Genomic DNA, 25,301 nt, shown 5'->3' on the forward strand with positions numbered 1-25,301 from the left:
GACCGTATAAGTCTGCCCTCCCCTATCCTCGCCTCCCAACCACCAACCCCTCTTACCCCCACCTGTTCAATATTTTATAAAAAATAAACGTAATTGTTTGTTCACTCTGCTTGTCTGGACTGACTAAGTGGTGGTTTGTGGTTTAGGTGTGTGGGTGCTTTCTGGGAACTGTGGGACCCCTGGAAGTGTGGTCTCCAGTAACCTAGAAATCACTGGGGATAATTTGAAAGCGGGAGACTCACCCAGAGGCGGTTGTGACCCAGTTGGTGGGAGGAGGGTGCTAGTGTAGAGCACAAGAGGCAGGTGGAGGTGGACCTGAGCTGTGCTGAGGATAGACCCTCCAGGTGGCCTCAGGCTTAGCCCCAGGTGGGTGACTAGGCATTTCGTGATATGGTTGCTTGTGCTAAAGTCTTAGTAATTACAGTTGCACCTGCAGTGATATTTATTCTTTTGTGCTTGAAATCTGTTTATCACTGCTTTCATTCATTTTAGAGAAATTGTAATTCAAGGTATTCTTGAATTGTGGAATCTCCCTCAGCCATTGCACTGTCTCCACACACTCTCTTTGTTGTTTCCTTGCAGCCTAGTGGAGTTGACAGATGAGATCTTGAAGTTGTTGATGGACCTAGTTTTCCGCTTGGTGTGTAACGGAGAGCTCAGCCTTGCCAGAGTATTGCGCAAGAACATCCTGGACAAAGTGGAGAACAAGCGAATGCTGCGCTACAGCAGCTCTACAGTCAGACCCCTTGCAGCCAGGGGTGTGGCAGCCAGGCGAGTGACTTGGGAGATAAGTGGGAAAATAAATTTCACTCCAAATTATAAATGCAGCAAATAAACAAGAATGAAGAGTTTGTGATTTAGACATTGCTTTTCTGTTTCTGTTGCTGATATTTATAGAAGTAGAACCATGTTTAACTGTCTGTCCTTAACCAAGTCTATTCATGTTTTTCAGGCCAGGTACCCTGCATGACTTCCACAGCCATGAGATTGCAGATCAATTGACGCTTCTTGATGCTGAACTCTTCTACAAAATAGAGGTACTAGTGCAGGGGGAAGAAGGATATGCCCCTAACCCTAGATCATTGACCCTTATCAGATGTATATTTCGCACTATCCAACATTCTGGGCTGGTACAAAAGTTACAAAATCATTTCCCTTTTCCCACACACATACATAGTAATACAAAATTACCAAACAAATCATTCCATTTCCCTACTCACAAAAATACTAACTGTAATAACTAGGGCAATATCAGATTTATTCACAAGCTAACAACCAGACCATAAAACCAATGCTGATTGTTAGACTACATTACCATATGCTTCTTCAGATAACAGTGTCTTAAGCTCCTTAAACTGAGAAAAAGAGGTAAGTAACCTTACCACAGAAAGCTGGTAGCTCATTCCAAAGCTTGGAACCCATTACTCTAAACATACATTTCCTATGCACATCCAGTCTAATTAGTGAAAAGAGGGAATCTCAAGCAAGTCCTGGCTACAAGAATGAAGAGCTGTGACAGACTGATAAAGATGCAAACTTGAGGCAAGAGTAGGTGAAATCAATTTATGTAGTGCCTTGAAAACTAAACAGATAATTTTAAATTTTACTCTTGCTCAGTTGGTAACCAGTGGAAACTTTTAAAAATAAGTGTAATATGGGTATATCTAGGCACACCAGACAGAACTGTGGCTGTCACATTTTGTGCCAGTTGCAAACCTTTAAGGCAGGACTTCTCAAACCTGGTCCTGGAGGCCTCATAGTCAGTCATGTAAGCTGTGGCCCATGTACCTCTGTATCCTGTTGTTTGTGTGATGTTTATCTCCTGATGGTGTTTGCTTCTCCTTCAGATACCTGAAGTTTTGTTGTGGGCAAAAGAGCAAAATGAGGAGAAGAGCCCAAACCTGACTCAATTCACTGAGCACTTCAACAACATGTCTTACTGGTGAGGAGTGGGATAGGAGATGAGCCAAGGGAAGAGGGAATAATTGTGTTATACTGGTGAGGAGTAGGACAGGAGCTGTACCAAGGGAAAGGGGGAATCGTGTCTGCCTTGTCCTTACCAGACCAGTCAGGAACTCCTGGTCTGAGTTTGTGCTCATCAACCAGCAGATGAAGACAGAACAAAGACTTCTTTAGTGTCCTCACCAGACCAGCCCAGAATCAGTGGTTATTCCTGTCCACCAGTGGCTGGAGAAAGAGAAAAAAGGCCTGTGTACTTTGCCCAATAAGGGCACCATAATCCTTAGAGCTTCAGTATTTCTCTATCTCCATCATATAGTGATAGGAGGACCACGCAGCTCCTGGATTGATAACTGAGGCAGCTCCTGAGCCATTTGGAGAACTGAGTTACATTTGAGCAGGGGCATATCTTTCTGGAGGTCTTGAGCTCCTTATTAAAAAAAAAAAGAAAACAGAAGATTGGTGAGCTGAAGAACAGGTGCAACTCGGAGAAGTCTGAGTTCCGCACCATTCCCCCACAAAAAAATGTTATATCAGCAGTTTTCTTCAGTGTACAGCACCGCAGTAAGATATGAGAACTTTCACCTGCACTGCTATTTGGAGGAGGGGGCTGTGTTGGAAGAAGGGTCCCGTTGTCAGTGACTGGTTCTGAGGGAGCTTGAACTTGGGCTGTGAGTCATGGCCGCTGAAAACAAAACCAGACCCAGGACAAACAGTCATAGGGGGCCTCCTCCTCACCGCACCATCAGTCACAATGGAAAGCAGGGGAGTTGCCAGCAGCCCATTTTTTGGAGGGGGAATGGGGGGCACCCATTCCTTTCTGCTCTCTCCCTAACCCCCCCCCCCCTAAAAATTTTATCTTTGCTGGAGGAATCACAGCCCAATCTTCTGGTGTGAGGAAGTCAGTAGCATGCTCTCTAGCCACCGATGCCGGCACTCCTTGCACATGCTCAATTCATGTGCGTGAACTGAGCATGCTCAGAGTACCAGCATCGGCTACTAGAAAGTATGCTCCAGACCCTCACACCAGAAGAGCTTCAGGCCGCAGAGCTGTTCAGCTGGTGGGGCTTAGGCATCCCTGCCAGCTATTCAGGGTTCTGCAGTTGGGGGAGGGGGCCCCTCCCCAATAGCTATGTCATTGGGTCAACCAGTCCCTCTTTTGGAGGCTGGGCTCGGGGAATCTTGCCCCTTGCCCCCTCCCCCCCCTTATGGGCCTGCTGTGAGCCATAGCTGGTAGGAGCACCTTTCAATGGAAGTTGTGTAGGAACCCTGGAAGCAAGGTTTCTTTTTTCACTAGGGAGCTTGTGTGATCTTTTTCTCAAATCCTTCTTAATTTTAGTGCTCTGAAGCAGCTCAGAGCACTGAGAACTTTCCCTCTGCTTTCCATCCTGGGATACTCAGTAAGGCAGCAAAACAGATTGGGTTGCTGGATGAGTGAATGTTTTAATCATGTTGGCTGTGGCCTCTATCCTCCAGTGGGTCTTTAGGACCAGATCTAGTTCTCTACCAAAGCAGCTAAAACATAGAGATCCTCCCAGTGAGAGAAGGAAATACTCTTTCTGAAGTCCAGCTCTGTTGAAAGAAAGAACTCCATAAGTCATTTCCATTTTCCTGGAAGCCTTAGGCATTGTGATTCTATAATACAAGAGCTTCATTTAGGGGATTCTGTATACGGGGATCTGAAAACCTTTTCATAGGTTTTCCCTATTCAAGTCTTTGTCTTTAATTTAACAGACTTGGATACTCTGCAAACAGGGCTATATGCTTAACACCTGAGAAACAGGAGAAGCTCGTTTTTCCCAAAATGGATGACTTTGAGACCTCTTTTACAGTGAAAGCATCTTCTGCTCTACAGGATTTCTGCAATCTTTACTGAAGGGTGTTTTCATGTCTCATCCCTGGATCTTCAACTGGGGATGTGTATCACCTTCATTTCCAGGTCCAGCAGAGTTATGGCATAACTTCCTTGAATGCTGTTAAGGGGACTGCAGAAGCTGTACATCTTAAATTATGTTTAGGCAAAAGGCATAGCACTGGTAGTGTCATCCAAACGCCCATTTTGGTGTAATGTTACAGTTTTCGAGGCACATCTCAGTGATCTGCCTTATTTTAGCCATGTTATTATGAACAGTTATGGGGATGTTGATAAAAGTTTGGGGGGAGCCTAATCCTCTGAAGTTTTCTGAAGATAAGCCCAAGCATTTGGTTTCTTTTCTCTTGAAGCAGAATTAGATTTTACCAGTCTGAATGATTCAGGACGAGTTGTTCTGCTTCCTTCAGTATGCTCATTTTCATGCATTCCAAACATCCTTTGAGAACAATATAAGACGAAACATCCAGGAGCCTTAAGAACAAAAGCATAGCCGTATTGGGTCAGGCCAATGGTCCATCTAGCCCTGTATCCTGTTTCCTACAGTGGCCAGTCCAGGTTACAAATAACTGGCAGAAACCCAAATAACAGGAACATTCCATGCTACCAATCCCAGGGCAAGTTGTGTCTTCCCCATGTCTATCTCAATAGGAGACTATGGACTTTTCCTCCAGGAACTTGTCCAAACCTTTTTTAAACCCAGATACGCTAACTGCTGTTACCACATCCTCGGCAATGAGTTCCAGAGCTTAACTATCTTTTATGCGAAAAAATATTTCTTCCTATTTGTTTTAAAAAGTATTTCCATATAATTTCATTGAGTGTCTCCTTAACTATCTTTTATGCGAAAAAATATTTCTTCCTATTTGTTTTAAAAAGTATTTCCATATAATTTCATTGAGTGTCTCCTAGTCTTTGTACTTTTTGAAAGAGTAAAAAATCGATTCACTTTTACCCATTCTACACCACTCAGGATTTTGTAGACCTCAATCATATCTCCCCTCAGCCGTCTCTTATCCAAGCTGAAGAGTCCTAATCTCTTTAGCCTTTTCTCATATGGAGAGGAGTTCCATCCCCTTCATCATTTTGGTCGGTCTTCTTTGAACCTTTTCTAATTTTGCTATATATTTTTGAGATAAAGTGACCAGAATTGAACCCAATACTCAAGGTGAGGTCGCACCGTGGAGCAATACAAAGGCATTTTAGTATTCTTGGTCTTATTTACCATCCCTTTCCTAATAATTCCTAGCATCCTATTTCTTTTTTGGCCATTGCCACATACTGGGCAGAAGATTTCAGCGTATTGTCTACAGTGACATCTAGATCTTTTTCTTGAGTACTGACGCCCAAGGTGGACCCTAGCATCAGGTAACTATGATTCAGATTATTCTTCCCAGTGTGCATCACTTTTTATTTGTCCATATTCTATTGGGTTGGGGAGGGCAGAAGAATTAACATTATGTTATCAATGCTTCACATCTAACTTGCCAGCGCTTATGTTGCTGCTTATTTTCTTAATTCAGAACCTTTTTCCATTCTTTGAAGGATGTTCTTTTGGTTCTAATAGCCTCTTTCACTTCACCTTTTAGCTATGCTGGCTGTCATTTGCTCTTCTTTCCACCTTTGTAAATACGTGGAATACATCTGGTCCGGGCTTCCAAGATGCTGTTTTTAAACAATGTCAGTGCCTAGTTCTAACCTTTGCAGCCAATCCTTTTCATTTCTTTTTAACCATTTTCCTCATTTTATCATAGTCGCCCTTTCAAAAATTAAATGCTGCTAAAGTAGATTTCCTTTGTGACTTCACTCCAGATATTAACTCAGATTTGATCTGCTGGGTCCCCCACAAAACATTAAGAGTATGTCTAATATTATCGGTCACTTGCTGCTTGGGAACAGCCCAGCTGGTCAGTATGAACCAACCTAGGCAAAACTAGAGTGAGACATTGGGATAAGATTTTAGCTAACAACTTAATTCAGTGTTTAAGACAGGGGCATAGCCAGACAACAGATTTTGGGTGGGCCTAGGCAAGAAGTGGGTGGGCACTAAGTGTTCTCTCCCCCTCACCACCAAAAACATTATCTCAGCTGGTGGAAAAACGCTTCTTTCCACCTTGGCAATCTGCAGCAGGCATGCGCTGAAAACTGAGCATGCGCAGGTACTGGTAACGTAGAGAGTAGCGTTTTCGTTACCATCAGGGGGAAGTTTTCAGCTGGCAGAGCTTGGGATCCCCACCAGCTACCGCTAAATGTGTGCTACTGTTAGGTGGGCCTGAGCCCTAAGTGGGTGGACCCAGGCCCACCTGTAGCTATGCCACTGGTTTAAGAGAGAAATGTGGCAATAGGATTCACAAACTGCTGGGCCCTATCAGATCTCAACAACACAGATATCCCCGCCTCTGTTATACTAGGTGGTAATGAATTGCCCTCTAGTAAACCATTGCCCACCCTACATAACAGTGGGCACAGATCCCTCCCCCCCCCCCCCCCCCCCCAAAAAAAAAAAAAAAAACCTTATAAAATTTAGCGGAAAACCATCAAACCCCCGTGGTTCCCACTGAGAAGCTGCTTAACCGCTCATTGCATATCCAAGGGCGAAATGGGAGCATCCAGTTGATCCTTATCCTTATCCCTTCGCCATCCCCCCTTAGCCAACCCCCCTCCTCCTCCTCCTCCCCCATCCCCCTTAGCCATCCCCCCTCCTCCTCATCCCCATCCCCCTTAGCCATCCCCCCTCCTCCTCATCCCCATCCCCCTTATCCCCCTTCCCTTTAGCCCCCTGCCCCACCTCGCCATCCCCCTTATCACCCCTCGCCATCCCCACTTCCCTTCCTCTGCCCCTCCATTCTGGCTTCCAGCTCCCCCCCCCCCCCCCCCACCAGCCCACAAAAAAGGAGTAAGATACCTATCAAGGGAAACAGACAGCAAAAACAATACTATAACACTTTATTCCCTCCTACATAACACATTCCCTTACCATGAGTAATGAAAACTACATGCCCTCCCCCCTTTGGCTGTATGTATTGTATTACAATGTAAGCTGTACACATTGTAATACAAAAACAATGAAACGATCTATGCCAAATCATACACATGCATCCAGTCACTATTGAAAGCAGCAGAGCAAACCCTCTGAGGAGATCCATCAGGCCCCTGAACATAGAAAAGATCAAAATGACCATTATAAACCCACAGTTTGCAAGATCAAAATGACCACTATAAACCCACAGTTTGCAGGACAAAATAAACAGTGAAGAACCCAATGATCCCATAAAGGAAAAGCCCAAATGGGAATAACCAGAGGTAGCAGAGGCCTGTCGACTAAAAGTACTTTGTGACTGCTCTCAGATCTTTGTGCTTTTGCAAGGTGGAACCAGCCAAACCCTGGTAGAAAGCAATTTTAACATTATCCTTCGCCAAGTTGTCATGTAACGCCTGAGCGCTACCCCTAGAACTCACCTGGGGCTCACACTGTGGCCACCTGGAGGGTCCTACCTAGCACTGCCCAGGCCCGCCTGCACACATGCACCTACACTGGCATACCCTCCACCCATCTGCTGGGTTCCGCTTGCCTCTGGACATCTCTCACCTGCAAGTTATTTTCACAGTGGTTTTTAGGGACAGTGGGAGCCGCAATCCTGGGGCCCCATAGTTCCTAGTAAAACTCTCACAGACAGAACACAAACTGCCAGGATTCTTAGTCAGTCCAGGACAAGAGAGCTAACAAACTAATAGGTTTATTATAAAAATTAAAAAAAAAAGTAGAACAGTGAACAGTAAAAGTTTTAAAACAAACAGAAACAGGTAAAATAACAAGGATTTAATGTTAAATCTAACTGAACACTTTTTACTACCTAAGTAGTAACTAGGGAGATCAGGAAAAGACACTGCTCACAGGAATTGAACGGGGTCTCAGTGCAGAGATCTACTCCCTCCACTCTCTCAACTGAGACTAGGGAGTTCTAGTGCATTCTGGGCTAGGTCTTCAGCTTCAGTGCCAATTAGGGCACAGAGCATTAGCACTGAGGATGTTTGACCAATGACACTTTAGATTGATTATTTTCTTTGGGGAAGGTAAGCTACAAAGAAAACAGACCTCTGCTACAGATATAATGCAGAGGTCAGACATCACCTGCTGGCCAATCAAGGGAAATACACTGAAGGGCAGAAAAGTGTCATAGGGCAGCATTACAAATCACAAGACATGAAAGTCCCCAGTTTTGCCACATCTCCCCCATTTAAGAGAGACCCCAGACTGCAGCCTGTTCGGACTGCTAGTCGGATCTCAACAATCTACTGTCATGGTGGCCATGGCTCTTCCTTCCTGGAGAGTCCATCGACATCCAGTGCTGTACTGAAAGCCCACCTCTTTAACATTGCTTTTGACTCGTAACCACTCGCCTCCACCTACCCTCCTCTCTTCCTTCCCGTTCACATTAATTGATTTGATTTGCTTACTTTATTTATTTTTTGTCTATTAGATTGTAAGCTCTTTGAGCAGGGACTGTCTTTCTTCTATGTTTGTGCAGCGCTGCGTATGCCTTGTAGCGCTATAGAAATGCTAAATAGTAGTAGTAGTAGTAGTAGTAGTACAGTGAAGTTATACATCTGTAGGGACAGACTCCACCAAAGTAGCTTCCCGTTCTCTCCGGAGACTCTTTTAAGCCAAACCAATGGATTGTGATCTTTGATGACAGTAAAGTCTCAGTCATACAGATATGGTTGCAGTTTCTTAAGGGTCCACACCAAGACCAGGCATTCTTTCTCATCAGTGACATACGCTACCTCTTTCCAGGTGCTTGTGGCTCAGATACACAATGGGGTGCTCTTCCCCTTTGCTATTCATTTGTCTGTCGCGGTGTCAGTCTGTAGTACAAATCTTTGTTAGTAGTCCAGCACAGCTAGTACTGGAGTGGTAGCTAATGCAGTCTTTAATGTTTGGAAGGTCACTTCACACTCTGGCAATCAGGAAATGATTCAGGGCAGTCTCTTTTTAGTCAGGTCAGTCAGGGGCTTGGCTATTGGTGCTATAGTGAGGTACAAACTTTCTGTAATACCCTGCTGTCACAAGGAAGGTCGGTACTTGGTTTGGGGGGTGGGCCAGTTTTGTATAGCTTCTACCTTATCTAGCTCAGGCTTTAATTGTTCACCTCCCACTCTACTGGACTTCTGTCATTCCCATCTGACATTTGCTGGGATTGATGATCAGGTAGGCTTCCTGGATCCAGTCTAACACTACACTTAAATGGACCAGATGGTCATCCCAGGTCCGACTGTACACAGCAGTGTCATCAAGATAGGCCCTAGCGTGCTCCTGGAGTCCATCTAACAGGCAATTGACCGAGCACCGGAACATACCAGGGGCATTTTTCATCCCAAACGGCATCACAGTAAATTCATAAAGGCCAAAGTGGGTAATAAATGCTGATCACTCCTGAGCAGCAGCCATTAGGGAAATCTGCCAGTATCCTCGACTAGGGTCCACGTCCATTCAATAACATTCTATGGCCTTTTCCTCCAGGAAGCCGCCCAACCCTTTTTTAAAGTCCGCTAAGTCAACCACCTTAACCACTTTTTCCGGCAACGAATTCCAGAGTCTGACTACGCATTGAGTGAAGAAAATTTTCCTCCGATTCGTTTTAAATTTACTACACTGCAGCTTCATCGCATACCCCCTTGTCCTAGTATTTTTGGAAAGTGTAAACAGATGCTCCACATCGACCCGTTCCATTCCACTCATTATCTTACAGACCTCTATCATATATCCCCTCAGCCACCTTTTCTCCAAGCTGAAGAGCCCCAGCCTCTTCAGCCTATCCTGATAGGGAAGTCGTCCTATCCCCTGAATCATCTTCGTTGCCCTCCTCTGCACCTTTTCTAATTCCACTATATCTTTTTTGAGGTGCGGCGACCAGAAGGTGTGGTCGCACCATGGAGCGATACAATGGCAAAATAATATCCTCATTCCTCAGCGACCCTCCAGACCGGTCAAGACGCGTGGGTTATGTACTCCTACCAGCAGAGGGAGACTGAGAAAACACTGAGCTTTGAACACTGCCTATATAACCTGTGCAGTACATACAGTAGCCAGTATTTTCTCAGTCTCAGCAGAGGTAGAAGGACAGCCTGTGCAGTCTTCAATAGTCTGGTGAGGTAGCTTTGATTTTAGGGAGTCAGGATTTTGGTTTTCCTTTCAGGGGATTATTATCCTTTAAGTACCCTGTACGTGGTTTGCCAGAAAAAAAAAAAAAAAAAAAAAAGTGCTTCGGGGCCCTGGGTCCGGTGGGGCCCAGTAGTTCCCCCTGGGGTGTCACACCTGCTTTGGCGGGTCCCTCCCCCCTGTGCTGCTCTCCAGTACTGGGTTACTGGCAGCTTTGTGCCTCGGCTGCTGTCTGTGTACTGCAGCCTTGAGAGCCTTGCAATTTTCAGCTGCCAGACCTGTCTCCTGTCTCTTTAAGGGAGATATATTTATTTATTTAGTACGGAACGAACGGGAGTTCTTTTCCGTCTTAGCAGCGAGAGAGCAGTGTTGCTGGAGCCTGTCTGACATTGGGGCCGATAAGGGGAAGCGCTGGCTTTACCTTTGTAGTGATGGCGGGCAAATTACTCCGTTGTCGCGCGTGCTCGCGCCAGGGCATCGAATCGCCGGGTGGTCAGTGTCGGTTGTGCGGTGAGCCCAAACGTGTGGAGGCAGTTCCCCCGGAGTTAACCGCGGAAGTCCCGGCGTTATCGGCGGCCCCCTTAGCAGCGGCAACTCAAGCGGGTCCGGCAGCGGCGCTTTCAGTTTCGGCGGGAACGGCCGCCATTTTGAATTCAGCGCGATGTGCAGAGGCTTCTGTGGCTGAGCCAGTTGCTCCCGTGGGGACACACAAAGTGCCTAATGAGGGTCCAGGAGGGGTTAGCTTTCCTCCAGAGTTTGTTTGGACTCTTTTCCAGGCTTGGAAATCGGGCCCCCCCCAGGGAGTGGAGGGGGTTAGTCCCATGCTGCCTAAAAGACCCCGGATAGAGTGGACAGAGGATGAGGAATGTCTGTCTCAGGTGGGCACGGAAGGCCCATTTAGTGATGGGGGAGAGTCTGAGGGGTTTGAGGGTCCGGTAGAGCCGGTGGACTCCCTTCCTGGGGAAGATCCCTCAGTAGTTAGGATTTTTCATAGGGATGAGCTTTCGGAGCTCATTGATCAGGTCACAGCTACCCTTAAATTTAATCCTGAGGTGGCTTCAGGTGAATCTGGGCAGGATCCCTTGGTGAAAGGCATTCAGCGTAGAGCTCGGACCTTCCCTATGAACAAGGATCTCAGGGAGATGGTTTCCCAGGAATGGGATTCGCCAGATTCGCCGTGTAAGGTTTCTAAGGCAATGGCGAGACTTTATCCCCTGCCGCAGGAGGATAGGGATTCCCTTAAGGCTCCTACGGTAGATGCAGTGGTTACTGCAGTTACTAAAGCGACGGCTATTCCAGTAGATGGTGGGGCCGCACTCCGTGAACCCCAGGATAGGAGATTGGAAGCATTTCTTAAGCGAAGCTTCGACTTGTCGGCGCTAGCTCTCCAGGCCTCGGTGTGTGGGGGCCTGGTGGCGCGGGCGTGTTTTCGCTGGGCCGAGAAGCTCCTGGATGATCCCGGGGAGTTTGGGACCTCGGGTTTACAGGATTTAGCCAAGTTGGAGATGGGTTCGTCTTTTTTGTCTGACGCACTGTATGATTTGTTGCGTGCGTCGGCAAAAAATATGGCTATGATAGTGGGAGCGCGTAGGGCTCTCTGGTTAAGAGGTTGGGTCGCGGATGCGGCCTCTAAGGCTAAGTTGTGTTCTCTTCCCTTCAAGGGTTCTAGGCTTTTTGGCGAAGAGTTGGATAAGTTAGTGAAAGGCCTTAGTGAGGCAAAGGTGCCTCGACTCCCGGATTTTCGTCCCAAGCTGGGAGTTAGGGGTAATTCCTCTCGAGGTAGACTTAGTGAGGCTCGACGGTATAGGCCTGGTAGGTTTAGTGGGGCCTCTAGAGGTAGGTTCTTCCAGCGCACCCAGTCCTTTCGCGGGAGTCGTCGCGGAGGCCGGGGCTCGTTCGGGGGAGGTCAGCCCTCGGGGCGGCTTGCCCAATCAAGGTGTGCGGACCCAGGTTCTGGTGCGTGTAGGAGCTCGGCTGAGTCAGTTTTACCAGAACTGGGTCCACATCACATCAGATCAGTGGGTTCTCGAAGTGGTTCGAGATGGTTATGCCCTGGAGTTCGAGACCTCTCCGCCCGAACGGTTTCTAGAGTCCCCTTGTCACTCGAGGCTCAAGAGAGCAGCAGTACGAGACACGTTGCGTCGTCTTCTCAGTCTAGGAGCAGTAGTTTCTGTTCCGCCCGCTCAGCAACGCTCGGGGTGTTACTCAATTTACTTTGTGGTGCCAAAGAAGGAGGATGCCTTTCGGCCTATTTTGGATCTAAAGAGAGTCAATGCAGCGCTCAAAGTTCCCTCTTTTCACATGGAGACCTTGCGGTCGGTCATTGTCGCAGTCCGGCAGGGAGAGTTTCTAACTTCTCTGGACTTGACGGAGGCGTATCTTCACATTCCCATTCGAGCGGCGCACCAGCGTTTTCTTCGCTTTGCAGTTTTGGGGAAGCACTTTCAGTTTTGTGCCCTGCCCTTCGGTCTGGCAACAGCTCCCCGCACCTTTTCCAAGGTCATGGTGGTGGTGGCGGCAGCTTTGCGCCGGCAGGGTATCTTAGTGCACCCGTATCTAGACGATTGGTTGATTCGGGCCAAGTCCCGGGCGGAGAGCGAGGGGGCGACGTCGCGTGTGGTACAGTTTCTCCAGTCTCTGGGCTGGGTGGTGAATTTCAGCAAGAGTCAGTTGGTACCAGCGCAGGCTCTGGAGTATCTGGGGGTTCTCTTCGATACGAGGTCGGGTCAAGTGTTTTTGCCTCCCCCGAGAATCAGCAAGTTGCAGGACCTGATTCGGCGGTTTCTGGCACTGCCGTCCCCGACGGCCCGGGCTTACCTGCAAGTTCTGGGGATGATGGCGGCGACCATAGAGGTAGTTCCTTGGGCCCGGGCGCACATGCGTCAGCTTCAGTCCTCTCTCCTCAGTCGGTGGGCTCCCCTGTCGCAGGAGTTGGAGGTACGGCTGCCGATGTCGCCGGTTGTCCGCCGCAGCCTCCGTTGGTGGCTCAGAACTTGCAATCTGGAGAAGGGAATGCCGTTGGAGTCCCCTCAGTGGGTGGTTCTTGTCACAGACGCAAGCCTGCTAGGATGGGGAGCGCATTGTCTTGGTCAGGTAGCGCAGGGGCGGTGGTCCCAGGCGGAAGCAAGGTGGTCCATCAACCGGTTGGAGACTCGGGCCATTCGGTTGGCTCTTCTGAGTTTTCAGTCAATGCTTCTCCACAAGGCAGTCAGAGTGCTCTGCGACAATGCCACAGCCGTGGCCTATGTCAATCGGCAAGGGGGCACAAAGAGTCAGGCGGTCGCGGAGGAGACGGCACTGTTATGCCACTGGGCGGAAGGTCATCTTCAGGCGCTCTCGGCGGCTCATGTGGCCGGGGTGGACAATGTGGACGCAGATTTTTTGAGCCGACATACTCTGGATCCCGGAGAGTGGTCTCTGCATCAGGCGGTGTTCGGCCGAATTGTGTCGGTCTGGGGTATGCCAGTTATGGATCTGATGGCCACGGCACGCAATGCCCAAGTCCCCAGGTTTTTCAGTCGTTGGAGAGATCCGCGTGCGGAGGGTCTCGACGCCCTGCTGTTACCCTGGCCGCAGGGATTGCTGTATGTGTTTCCTCCGTGGCCGTTGGTAGGTCGAGTAATTCAGCGCATCGAGCGGCACTCAGGCCGGGTAATTTTGATAGCTCCAAACTGGCCGCGTCGACCGTGGTACGGAGATCTGGTGCGGTTGGCGATCGCGAAGCCCCTTCCGTTGTCGGAAACGGTACTCTTGTGTCAAGGTCCGATAGTTATGCCAGACCCGGCTCGGTTCTCGCTTATGGCTTGGCTCTTGAGAGGCACAGGTTGAGGAAGAAAGGATTTTCTGCCAGAGTCATTGATACAATGTTGAAGTCCCGCAGAACTTCCACCTCTTTGGCGTATGTTCGCGTTTGGAGATTGTTTGAGCACTGGTGTGCAGAGCGGACGGTGATGCCTTTTCGTTCCTCGGTGGCAGAGGTGTTGGAATTTTTGCAGGATGGTTTGGACAGGGGCCTGGCCTTGGCTACCTTGAAGGTTCAGGTGGCAGCGTTGTCATGTTTTCGGGGGAAGGTTCAGGGGAAGTCCATTGCTTCTATTCCGGAGGTTGTTCGTTTTTTGAAGGGTGTGAAGTTGTTGCGGCCGCCTCGTCGGCGGTTGGTTCCCCCGTGGGATTTGAATCTCGTTTTAGATGCCTTAGTTAGACCTCCATTTGAACCTTTGGTTGCGGCTTCCTGCAAAGATCTTTCCTTGAAGGCGGTTTTTCTGGTAGCTATTACCTCAGCTCGGAGAGTCTCGGAATTGCAGGCTTTGTCGTGTAGAGAGCCCTTTCTGTCTTTTTCCAAGGAAAAGGTGTCTTTGAGGCCGGTGCCTTCCTTTTTGCCAAAGGTGGTGTCAGAGTTTCATGTTAATCAGGTCATTTCGTTGCCTGTTTTAAGTAACTTGGAGGGAGATTCGGAACAGCGTCGGCTGGCGAAGTTGGATATTCGTCGCATCTTGCGGTGTTATCTGTCTAGAACTCAGGAATTCAGAGTGTCGGATCGTTTGTTCGTGCTTCATGGTGGCCCTAAAAAGGGCGCAGCGGCGTCCAAGGCGACTATAGCAAGATGGTTGAAGGAGGCGATTGCGTCGGCCTATTTGGTGAAGGGCCGTGAAGTTCCTAAGGGGCTTTCTGCTCATTCTACCAGAGCAGTTGCGGCCTCCTGGGCGGAGAATAGTATGATTCCGCCTTCAGATATTTGTCGGGCGGCGGTTTGGTCTTCGTTGCATTCGTTTGTGAAGCATTATAGGATTGATGTGCATGCGAAGGAAGAGGCGAATTTTGGAGCAGCAGTGTTGACCTCTGGCCTTCGTAGATCCCGCCCATAAGGTATTTACTGCTTTGGTACGTCCCATGCGTCTTGACCGGTCTGGAGGGTCGCTGAGGAAGGTGAAATTAGATCTTACCTGCTAATTTTCTTTCCTCTAGACCCTCCAGACCGGTCAAGGACCCGCCCAGGTATACTGTAGGCCAGGAGGTAGTTTTTCGGTGAGCATCTCTTGGCAGCTGATGATTGTCATAATCTCAGACTCTTATTACCAGTTTTTGGCTGGTCTGGGTCTGGTGCAGGTGTGGCGTTGCAGACAGTCCACCTGTGGAAGCACGAATTGACAGTCTTTACAATGCAAATAAAAGAAACAGTGATTGTTCTTGCAGTTGGCGGAAGCCATGTACAGGGTTGCTAGTTAAAGTTCAAGTTGTGTTTTTTGTTACTCTGCTTTGTGAGTGGCATACTGGCTACTGTATGTACTGCACAGGTTATATAGGCAGTGTTCAAAGCTCAGTGTTTTCTCAGTCTCCCTCTGCTGGTAGGAGTACATAACCCACGCGTCTTGACCGGTCTGGAGGGTCTAGAGGAAAGAAAATTAGCAGGTAAGATCTAATTTCACCTTTTTGTTTTCCATCCCTTTTCTAGTAATACCCAAAATTCTATTTGCTTTCCTAGCCGCAGCAGCACATTGGGCAGAAGGTTTCAACGTATCATCAACGATGACACCTATATCCCTTTCTTGGTCCATGACTCCTAACGCTGAACCCTGCGTGACATAGATATAGTTTGGGTTCCTCTTTCCCACATGCATCACTTTACACTTGTTCACTTTGCACCGGTGTCTACATTGTGAATAGCCAAATAAGTAATTCCTGACTTCGTAGAAAGTACATCAGTATACATTTGCAGTACTGCTTTCAGCTGCTGTTTCTGGGTGGAGGTTAATTTCTCTCCCACTGCAGCTTGTTGTGTAGATCCCCCAGTAATGCCTCCAGGAGATCAGGTATGGGTTCACTATCCTGACACTTCTGGTGGGCTATATACAGCTAGCAGCATGGCTGTGCGATGTCTGTAGGTCTTTAACGTGTTTACATGAAAGGTACTCTTCTCTCTGTCTTGAGAATCCATAGAGATAACATAGTTTGTGTCATTTAGTTGCCGTATGACCTTGTAAGGTCCCGCCCAGTTAGCCTGAAATTTATTCTGATTTACTGGGACTAAAAAAGTATCTGCTGGCCCTCATAAAACTCTCTATTTCGGGCTTTATGAGCCTACCACGTCTTTTGCTTAGTCTGGGCTGCCTGTAAGCTATCTGTAACAAAGCCTTTGTGGTCTTCTAATCGCTACTGCATATTGACCACATATTCAGTTACAGGCCTATACAGGGGTGTCAGAGGTGTCAACCTTCTGTTCCCAGTGTTCTCATTAGGTCAAGGGGCCCTCTCACCCTCCGGCCATAAAGCAGCTCGAATGGAGAGAATTCTGTAGACTCCTGGGGTACTACTCTATACGCAAATAGTAGATAGGGCAAGTACCTGTCCCAGTCTCCCGACTCCAGAAAGGTCTTTAGCATATGCTTTAATGTCTCATTAAATCTGTCCACCAACCCATTAGTTTTGAGGAGATATGGGGTGATACAGACAGAATTTACTCCACAGTGTGTCCAAAGATTTTGGATCAGCTCATACATAAACTGTGCCCCTTGATCTGAGAGTATTTCTCATGGATATCCTACCCATGAAAATATTCCTAGCAGGACAGTGGCAACTTTCTTTGCTTCTGTTGAGGATAAGGCTACCGCTTCAGGATATTGGGTAGCTAAGTCCACCACTGTCAGTATATATCTTTTCCCAGTCCGACTAGAGATAGCTAGAGGCCCCACTATGTCCACGGCTATCCTCTCAAATGGTTTGATAATGGGTAAGGGTTTCAGGGGTGCACTCAGCATTAGCTGCGGCTCAAGATACTCCTATCCAGTAGATGTTCAGTGTCAGTCTGGTGCGTGTCACTCCCTGATGTCCTGCTAGTGGAATGTCATGTGCAATCTGCAGGAGTTCTCTGTATCTTTTGTGCACTATATGCTGTCTAGGGCCTGTTAGGATCAACAGGATCAGTATCTCTCTACAGCAAGCCCCCTTTCCATAGGATGCGATCTTTACAGGTTTCATTGGTTGGATGACCAGCCCTCTGTCTCAGGGCTTCCAGGTCAGGGTCAGAACGTTGTGCTTCCTGGATAGCATGGCTCTGTCCTATATCAGCATCTAATGGATCTGTCAAATCAGGGTCAACAGTCTGATCATTAGGTGTATGAGATAAGTCAGGCTGTCCATACTCAAACCCTGGTCACCTCAGAAACTAGTTCTACTGGAAGCACTAGAGCACTTCCTCCTGTTGCTTGGTCAGCTGGTTCCACTTGGATGGGCTCAGGATCGGGAACTAGAGAGGTGGTGTCTGTTGGTTCCTTTTGTTGGGCTGCCCGTGCCTGACTTCGGGTACCATGGCAGAAATGCTGACTCCTCAGACAAGGGTAATGTTTATTGGACCCATGTCAGTTCCACACAGCATTGGTACTGGCATGTTCTTCATTATTCCTACTTCTCTGTGTCCAGGCTTGGTACCCCAATCCAGTTATACTCAAGCAATGGGTACAGTCTCTCTGGATCCATTGGCCAACACTATATCTGCAGTGCGTCCTGGAAGAATAGCATCTTCCAGCACCAGCTCTGGTCATAATAAGGTCATGCTAGAGCCAGTGTCCACACGAACCCAGTTACCTGTGTCTGATTCACAATTACTGAGGTGCGATAGTTTTGCAGAAACCCATCTGTTTCCTTGCTTGACGAATGACCAATAACGTGTTGTGCAGTGGCTACTGCATAGACCTCTTCCATTGGGCTGAACTGCCCACAAAAGCTGCCAGCTTCAGTGTAGGAACTGGAGTGCTCTTCAGTGAATGCTTGGTGTTATTTGGGCAATCCTCTTTGAAATGTCCCATACATCCATACTGATGATAAGGACGTTCGTGCCTAAAGTCCTTAGGTTTTGGGGGGAAACTAAATATTTGCTGACTGTCTTTGAGGTTGCAGGAATATTCAACTTAGGGCCCTGACTGTGCTTAGATCCCAGCTGTTGTGGATATAGATGACTTCTCTTCATCAACAGGTACAGTTAGCCACAAAGATGTCAGCCAACTCAGCCGCCTTCTCCAGAGTACAGGGCTGGTGATCTTGAACATGATTCTTCACCTCTGGATGACAGCGCTGTAGAAACTGCTCCAGGACCATCCTTTCTCTTCCCCCCCCCCCCCCCCCTTTTTTATTCTTAAAGTCAACTTAAACAAGACAGAGTATCTGTCAGTACAAAAGTAGAACAAAGTTCTCTACAATGTAGAGCAGAAGTTTAAACCTAGTCCTCGGGGCACACTTAGCCAGTCGGGGTTTTCAGGATATGCCCTTTAATGTCCCGAGGACTGGGTTGAAAACCTCTGCATAGAGCATAATTTCACAACTAAGAAACAGCACGTTGTAATGAACAAAGAATAATACATAACATAAAACACACTTTTATCATTTTCCCCCAAACCTTGCAAATACCCACCCACCTGCACCATCCCTCCATTTTATGGAGGCGAGAGTTTCCATTAGGACAGTTTCTTCCTCCTTCCTAAAGTAGTGTCTTCATTTCAGATGAATCAGGACCTCATTTTTACTTCCTTCTGAAGGGAAGAGAGGCGTGTGGAGAAGAATTTAGATTGCTACATTTTCTTGTTGTTCATTAGAAACTTCTTAAGTATTTTGAAGTCACTAATGAATTCTGAAAGGTAAGTTATTTATTTCTTTTTTGGGAGTATGAAGAAGGGTGAAGCGTCCTCCAAGGCTAATGTTGCTCATTGACTAAAATAAATTATATTTTCAGCTTCAATTCTTAGAAGGAAACTGTCCTCTATTCATTTCACGGCATATTCCACCAGAGGAATTACAGCCTCCTGGGTAGAGTCATGGGCAGTAACTCCAGTTTGTTTGTAGGGTAGCGATATGGTAATCCCTTCACAGTTTTGACAAGCATTACAAGTTGGATGTTGTGGGTCCAGCAGAGGCTATATTTGGATCTGAATTTATTTGGACAAGGATTTAATTTTCCCACCCAACTTAAGAACTGCTTTGCTACATCTCACACGTTCTGGACTGGTCTGGTAAGGATTACAAGGAAGGAGATATTGGTCTGTCTTGTTAATTTTCTTTCCTTTAGTTCTACCAGACCAATCCACCCAACTACTGTGCTGCTGTTCTAATTCTAGTTCTATTATTTAGTTCACATTTAATCTCATGTTTCCAACCTTGTTTTTCAGGTGGTTGTTTCTGCATTAAATCTGTTTTGTTTTAATTAGGTGATACATATAGTAGTTTACATTTCTATATAGTAAAGGAAGTTGCTTATTGTCTCCATTGATTTGGCATTCAAAATACTAAGGCTTCATGGTGCGCTTACAGGAAGGGGCTCACAAGTCTTTGTTTCCTTTCTCCATCTGCTGGTTGATGGACACAAACCCACAGGTTCTGGACTGGTCTGATAGGATTAAAGGAAAGAAAATCACTGAGTAAGAGCTAATTTCTCCTTATTGGTGAAGAGCGGGACAGGAGTTGTATCAAGGGAAGGGGGAATCATGTCTAACTGGTGAAGAGTGGAACAGGAGCTGTACCAAGGGAAGGGTAGGATTGCGCTGAACTGGGGAGGAGTTGGAGAATGGAGGACACCATTGATGGTGGTTTTTGGAATTGTTTCTGAACCAGCTAGTACTAAGCAGATATGGTGCAATGGATAAATGTAGATCAAAATCCTAAGAGTTTGGTGAGTTTTCAGCAAAGATCCTGCCTATATGAAACACAGTGATATGGTGCTATTGTGTTTAATTCACTATTTCACAGCCTTTTTTCCCTATTATGTGATACAGGGTCCGTTCTATAATCATGGTGCAAGAAAAGGCTCAGGACCGAGAGCGGCTACTGCTTAAATTCATCAAAATTATGAAGGTAGCATGGGTTGGAGGGGCAGAATGTGGTGGTTGCTTGAGAAAGGGGAACATGGAGGGAGCAGGATTTCACAAGGGGTGGAGGGAAGAAAGGTGATGTCCTTAGATATAAAAAATGAAGCAGAGTTGAGGGGTTGGTGTTAAAATTCAGTGTTCCTTCCCATCACTGGTGCCCTGTACGAGGTGGGGAGCAAACGTTCAGGCAGCATACCCCACACTGGCGCAAGAGTTTAAAAGGTTAGGAAGCTGCAGTTTGTAATTGTCAGCTGTAGGCAGCATGTGCCTCCCTCTGATCTATGAATTTCTTTCTTACAGCACTTACGGAAACTGAATAATTTCAACTCGTACTTGGCGATTCTTTCAGCACTGGACTCTGCTCCTATCCGCAGACTAGAGTGGCAAAAACAGACCTCTGAGGTGAGGGACATTAGAATAATCCCTGAAACAGAAGGTTATCAAACATAAGAAAATCTCTGGGCTAGAGATAAGGATTGAACCCTCTATTGCCCAGGCATTTCATTGTTAACCCTGGATGGGAGGGTTGGGAAGAAGCAGCTGTGGTCTTGCAACTTGTTTTGCTTAAATCCTGCCATCACTTACAGAGCAGAGGATCATCACTTTATGGTTCACCTGGAAAACTTAACTTTTTCTTGCATGCCTAGATCTTGCCTGATGTTACATCTTTGCACCTTCTCAATAATTGTGCCCCGTCTGGGTCTTTGGTCCCTTACCCAAGCATGTTCAATACATACAAAAGAAAAAAATAATTGAGTACTTTAGGAAAAGCTTTGCTTTAATGAGGTGAGGATATTGCTGTTGAGGAGTGGAGGAAGAGTACAACACATGTGATGAAACCTGCTAGAGCAGTGGTAAGGGGTGTGGATATTCTCCATTGTGTAGCAGAGATGACTGTCTTTTACAAAGAGTTCCTTGTAATACAGCAGAGGATTGTTGGAATAATTTACAGTAAAAGCAAATGTGAGAATGTGTTAGCCAGTTATGCTTGTGCCCATGGCGATGTCTCTGTGTGTCCCACAGGGCCTGGCAGAGTACTGCACACTCATTGATAGCTCCTCCTCTTTCCGAGCTTACCGTGCTGCCTTGGCAGAAGTGGAGCCTCCATGCATCCCTTATCTGTAAGTACAGCTCCAGCCCCACACACATACATTCTACTACTATTTAGCCATTCATTGCTCTCCATAGTTGCCTTACTGAACATTTGCTGGGTGACCAGTAAAAGATGAATGATGTGATTCATGCTCCAGTGAGTCCTGCCACTAATAGCAAAGCCATCATAGACTTTATTAATCAGAGCAGCACAATTAAGGGATCTGACATTATTTCTTGTTCTGCAGGGGTCTAATTCTGCAGGATCTCACCTTTGTGCATCTGGGCAATCCTGATCATATTGATGGAAAAGTGAATTTCTCCAAACGTTGGCAGCAGTTCAACATTCTGGATAGTATGCGCTGCTTCCAGCAAGTGTAAGTGTTACGGAAACTGAGGCCTAGTGCTTTGCTTCCCAGCTATCCCCTATCTTCTCTCTCTGGCTCCTTTCTCCAACTCATCCTGCTTGCCTGGCTGTGCTCTCCTGACGTTTGTGTTTAGTGTCCAGCTGTTGCTTAGCAGTCCCCTCTGGCTTTTCTCTCTAGTAAACAGCTGTCACTCTTCTCTCTCTGTTTCATAGGCATTATGAAATCAAGAGGAATGAGGACATTATTTCCTTCTTCAATGATTTCAGTGATCATTTGGCTGAGGAAGCTCTGTGGGAACTCTCTTTAAAAATCAAACCCCGAAACATCATACGGCGGAAGACAGAGCGGGAGGAGAAAACTTAGGATCAGTGCTGCTAGTACTTTAGCGTGACAGTTGGAGCCCTGGAGATGGCAGCTATAGGACTGGAGCAGGCGCTTTTTCATGATACTGGACTGTCGCCCCTGGGGCGACAGTGGTGCTGCTGCTGCTGTCTTTGGCGGGAACTGGAGTGTCTCGCCCTCCCTTCCCCATTGTTTGTGACTGTCGATTACTATGGCAGAGACACTGTGAAGTGTGTATGATCCTGCACAAAACCATCCTGCCTCCTCTGTTGCTGCAAGATTCACTCTCTGCTGCCTTGCAGCTAAGTGCCAGCATGCAACATCGTAAGAAGACCTTTGGACAAGCAGGACATCCATTTGCTGGTTGTAGTTTGTTCTTTAAAGGAGTAAGCTTTAAGCTATTTTCCTTAGAAGCAATGGGAGTCTGGTAGCAGAGGTGAAACAGGCCAACTAGTGGAATGGTGACATGTACTGCTGTATAAAAGCATGGGGCCCAGGGCTCCTCCCACTACCTTCCCAGCAGCTGCATAGATACTGTTCTTTCAAATCATCTCCTTGCTGGTCCGGAAGACAGACTTTTGTTCTAAGGAGTCCTTGATCAAATTGACTATGCCAGATCTGTGCTCTATTGGGGAAAAAAATCATGCTGGATGGAGAGTGACTATTTGCAGATGCTCTGAAGTTTCCTATACCTGTGAACCTCCACAGAATATTCTGGTTTTTCTTTTCTTTCTCCTTCACATCCTTCCGTGCCCCGCAGCTCTTGACTCTAGGTGGACTCTGGAGCCATGCACACTAGAGTCCCCAAGATCCTCAATTCTGTAAATACTTAGCCTCTGTTGTGGATATTTTGTACTTTAGTTTTTGCATGACTGATCCAGTGCCAGTAAAAGAGAAGATGGTGCAAAGGAATGTAAGAAGAAATGTTGAGATTGTGCTGAGTGCAGAGAGGGGCATGAACAGACTGCTTCAGTCGCTAGAAACATTGGAAGAGAAAAGGAGAGCTGACTAGGGGCTAGTCCTTGAAACTTAAGATAGAAATTATGCCTGTGGATCTCATTAGGCAGCTGGGACTGCAGCACAAACATTACCTTTCGTGGCTGTTCTCTTCACTCCATATGTGTAAAAAATGCTCCTGTTGGAGTCTGTCTAATATCTGTGGCCTCTCATCTTTGTGATAGGGAAGTGTAAGGTCACAGACAGTGGCTTGTGGGTAAAATATTCTGCAAGTATGGTTTTGCTTGTGTTCTACAAGGCTCCTTGCTTCCTAGAAGAAGTTGCCACAAATAATTTATTTCTCCTATCAGGAATTCTCTGGAAGCTGAGACCAAGCCACAGTCTTCTCTAAAAGTCACAGTTTACCATGATTGTGTTACATCTGTGTTCATGATTGCTAAAGGCCCACTAAAAGCAACAGGTTTTGCCTGTAGCAGCCCCCTACTCTCAAACAGCCTCCACCCAGCACCGCATTTCTGTATTCTCTGCTTCCTGTCCCTTCTTCCCAAGGCTTGTGCTGGCGAGTGGAACATTAGAAAGGGTTTTTTTTGCACAAATGCTGTTGTGGGATGGGTGAGTTAAATATAACTCTGTCCTTCCTTAATCTAAATGCTGCAGAGTTGCAGTAGTGACTAGTATGCTAACATATCGAGCCTGCCCCTCCTGTGTTGGCATTTTCTGAATTCCCCTGGGTAAATGTGTCAGGAGTGGAGCCATGTGAGGGATCTATCCCTGAGGCTTCAAGTGTCTGGCAGAGGGGTGCTGACTTTGAAGAGTGAGGGAATCAGGTATAAAAAAAAAAAAAAAAAAAGTTTGAAGCTCTTTAAATTTGCCTCCAGTCTGTGGCTGGTTGTGTTTACAGTTGAAAGTTTTTCTTCTTTGCTATAAATGGGATGGAATCTGTGAGTTAGCTCTTGCAGACAGTTTGAATCTGAATGTGACAGTTAGTTTATTTAAAGTCTGTCTTGTAGCCTAAGGAGTTTATTATCAGTATTATTTAATTGTAAATCTTGTCCTGTCATTTCAGGGTTTTTTTTTTTGTTCTTTTATTTGAAACTATTAACCTCTTTGTCCTGTTGATTTGCTCCAATGTTAAGAAAGGAGTCATCCTTGAAAAGTAGGCAGCCCTTTCATCAGAAACACTGTTGCCTTCATGAGTTTGTAGTAAGGTGCTGGAATGAGGGAAGGAGGTTGCAAAACCTGGACGTACATCCAGATGACAAAGATGCTTTAGGCATGGATAAGAGGTTTTTAGGGATATATCAGTAGGCTGGAGTATTAATGGGGGTATGTTTCCCCATTAACAAAGGGCTTGTCTTTCTCTGTCCCTCAGAAGGGGGTATGTTTCCCCATTAACAAAGGGCTTGTCTTTCTCTGTCCCTCAGATCTTTAAGATAGTCACAGGCTGATGTTACCCTAGAAGCATAAAGTAAACTTCAAACTGGCTTTAATTTGGTGTAGTGAGAGAACAGACCTCTATGACTTTGAAAATAATCATAGCTGGCACTCTTGTCCCAAAGGAGTCTTTAGGGCACAGCTAGCTGTAACCCTGTTAGCTCTCTATGATCACTAATTGTGGGTGGGGGAAGGAAGCTGACCCAGGAACAGGGTAATTAGATTTGTCAAGGTGGACTGTTCCCCCTCCTGTCTTTGCCAGTAATTTCTAGGCTTGTGTGTCAAGACCCTTGACTGTAAAGGGAACAGTCTTTTCATTTGCAGGGCATGAATCATGACTTTCTGATAATATGTGGCAGACCTTAATCTGGAGTCTGTGTAGGCGTGGCAGAGCAAAAACTGATTAGATCTGAGTTTGGTAGAACTCAGATTTATACATCTGTGGACTTATACAGGTGTGGTGTTGGAGCATTCACTAGATTTGGTTTCCAGTGGTGCCCTTGATCTCCCTGTGGATGTTGCTGTGTTTGTGTTTGGGACCGATGAGTCCTATGTAGCCAAACTCTGGGAACCTCATACCTCTCCTTCCCAGAAGTGTAGCCAGATTGAGGGTGTGGGGAGAGCGGACTGCCACCAGCATGTATTTTAAATGCAACAGATTGCGTGAAAAATAGGCGCTGGCACTGTCAGAAGTCCATTTGGAGGAGCAGCCACTCCCTTGGTGACCCGTCTAGCTACGCCTCTGCTCCTGCCACCATCAGTATTGCACTACATCCCATCTCCTTCCATTCTTACCCTTCTCAGTCAGCAACCTTCCTGCCTCCCGTAAACATTTCAAAAGTGCAACTTTGATATATAGATCTATGTAAAGAGAGACTAGTAATTATACTGAAAGTCTGTTGACTATGTTTACAATGCACGCACTTGTCTGCAGATTAAATGACAATCGAATTCACCACCCCCTGTCTCAGTATGCATTTATTAGTTTTACGTTATTCTCTTTAATCAGTCTGGGTCTCTTCTTTGCACACTGTATCCATGTTTTCAGCAAAGGAGGAGAGATTTTGCTTTAGCCCTGGGGTGCAGAAGATGCCAGTTTGGGCACTCTTCTTACCTTGGCTAGAGCCTGGCAGCACTCACAGAGAAGGGAGAGTAAGGGCTGCACAGGTAAGCTACAATCTCAGCCATAAGTGATATGGCATTACAGAGTGTTTACATGAGAACCCCAGAGGCCAAAAATTATATTTCCAGGCAGGGTAGGGTGAAGG

The 25,301-nt window shown here is 46.7% G+C and overlaps 1 protein-coding gene across 2 annotated transcripts in view; it reads left to right on the top strand.

The window, feature by feature from the left end:
• Positions 1-24,983, top strand: part of RAPGEF1 (Rap guanine nucleotide exchange factor 1) — a 324,367-nt gene extending 299,384 nt beyond the window's left edge. For both annotated transcript variants that reach the window (XM_030207790.1, XM_030207791.1), the window contains 8 exons: positions 583-771; positions 953-1,037; positions 1,848-1,942; positions 19,748-19,826; positions 20,141-20,242; positions 20,864-20,961; positions 21,181-21,309; positions 21,513-24,983. In XM_030207790.1, coding sequence (XP_030063650.1) covers positions 583-771; positions 953-1,037; positions 1,848-1,942; positions 19,748-19,826; positions 20,141-20,242; positions 20,864-20,961; positions 21,181-21,309; positions 21,513-21,663 — 928 coding nt within the window. In that variant the 3' untranslated portion in view covers positions 21,664-24,983. The remainder of the gene's footprint in view (positions 1-582; positions 772-952; positions 1,038-1,847; positions 1,943-19,747; positions 19,827-20,140; positions 20,243-20,863; positions 20,962-21,180; positions 21,310-21,512) is intronic.
• Positions 24,984-25,301: the final 318 nt, after the last annotated feature.

The sequence above is a fragment of the Microcaecilia unicolor genome, chromosome 6 (assembly GCF_901765095.1).
Source record: "Microcaecilia unicolor chromosome 6, aMicUni1.1, whole genome shotgun sequence".
Lineage (NCBI taxonomy): Eukaryota > Metazoa > Chordata > Amphibia > Gymnophiona > Siphonopidae > Microcaecilia > Microcaecilia unicolor.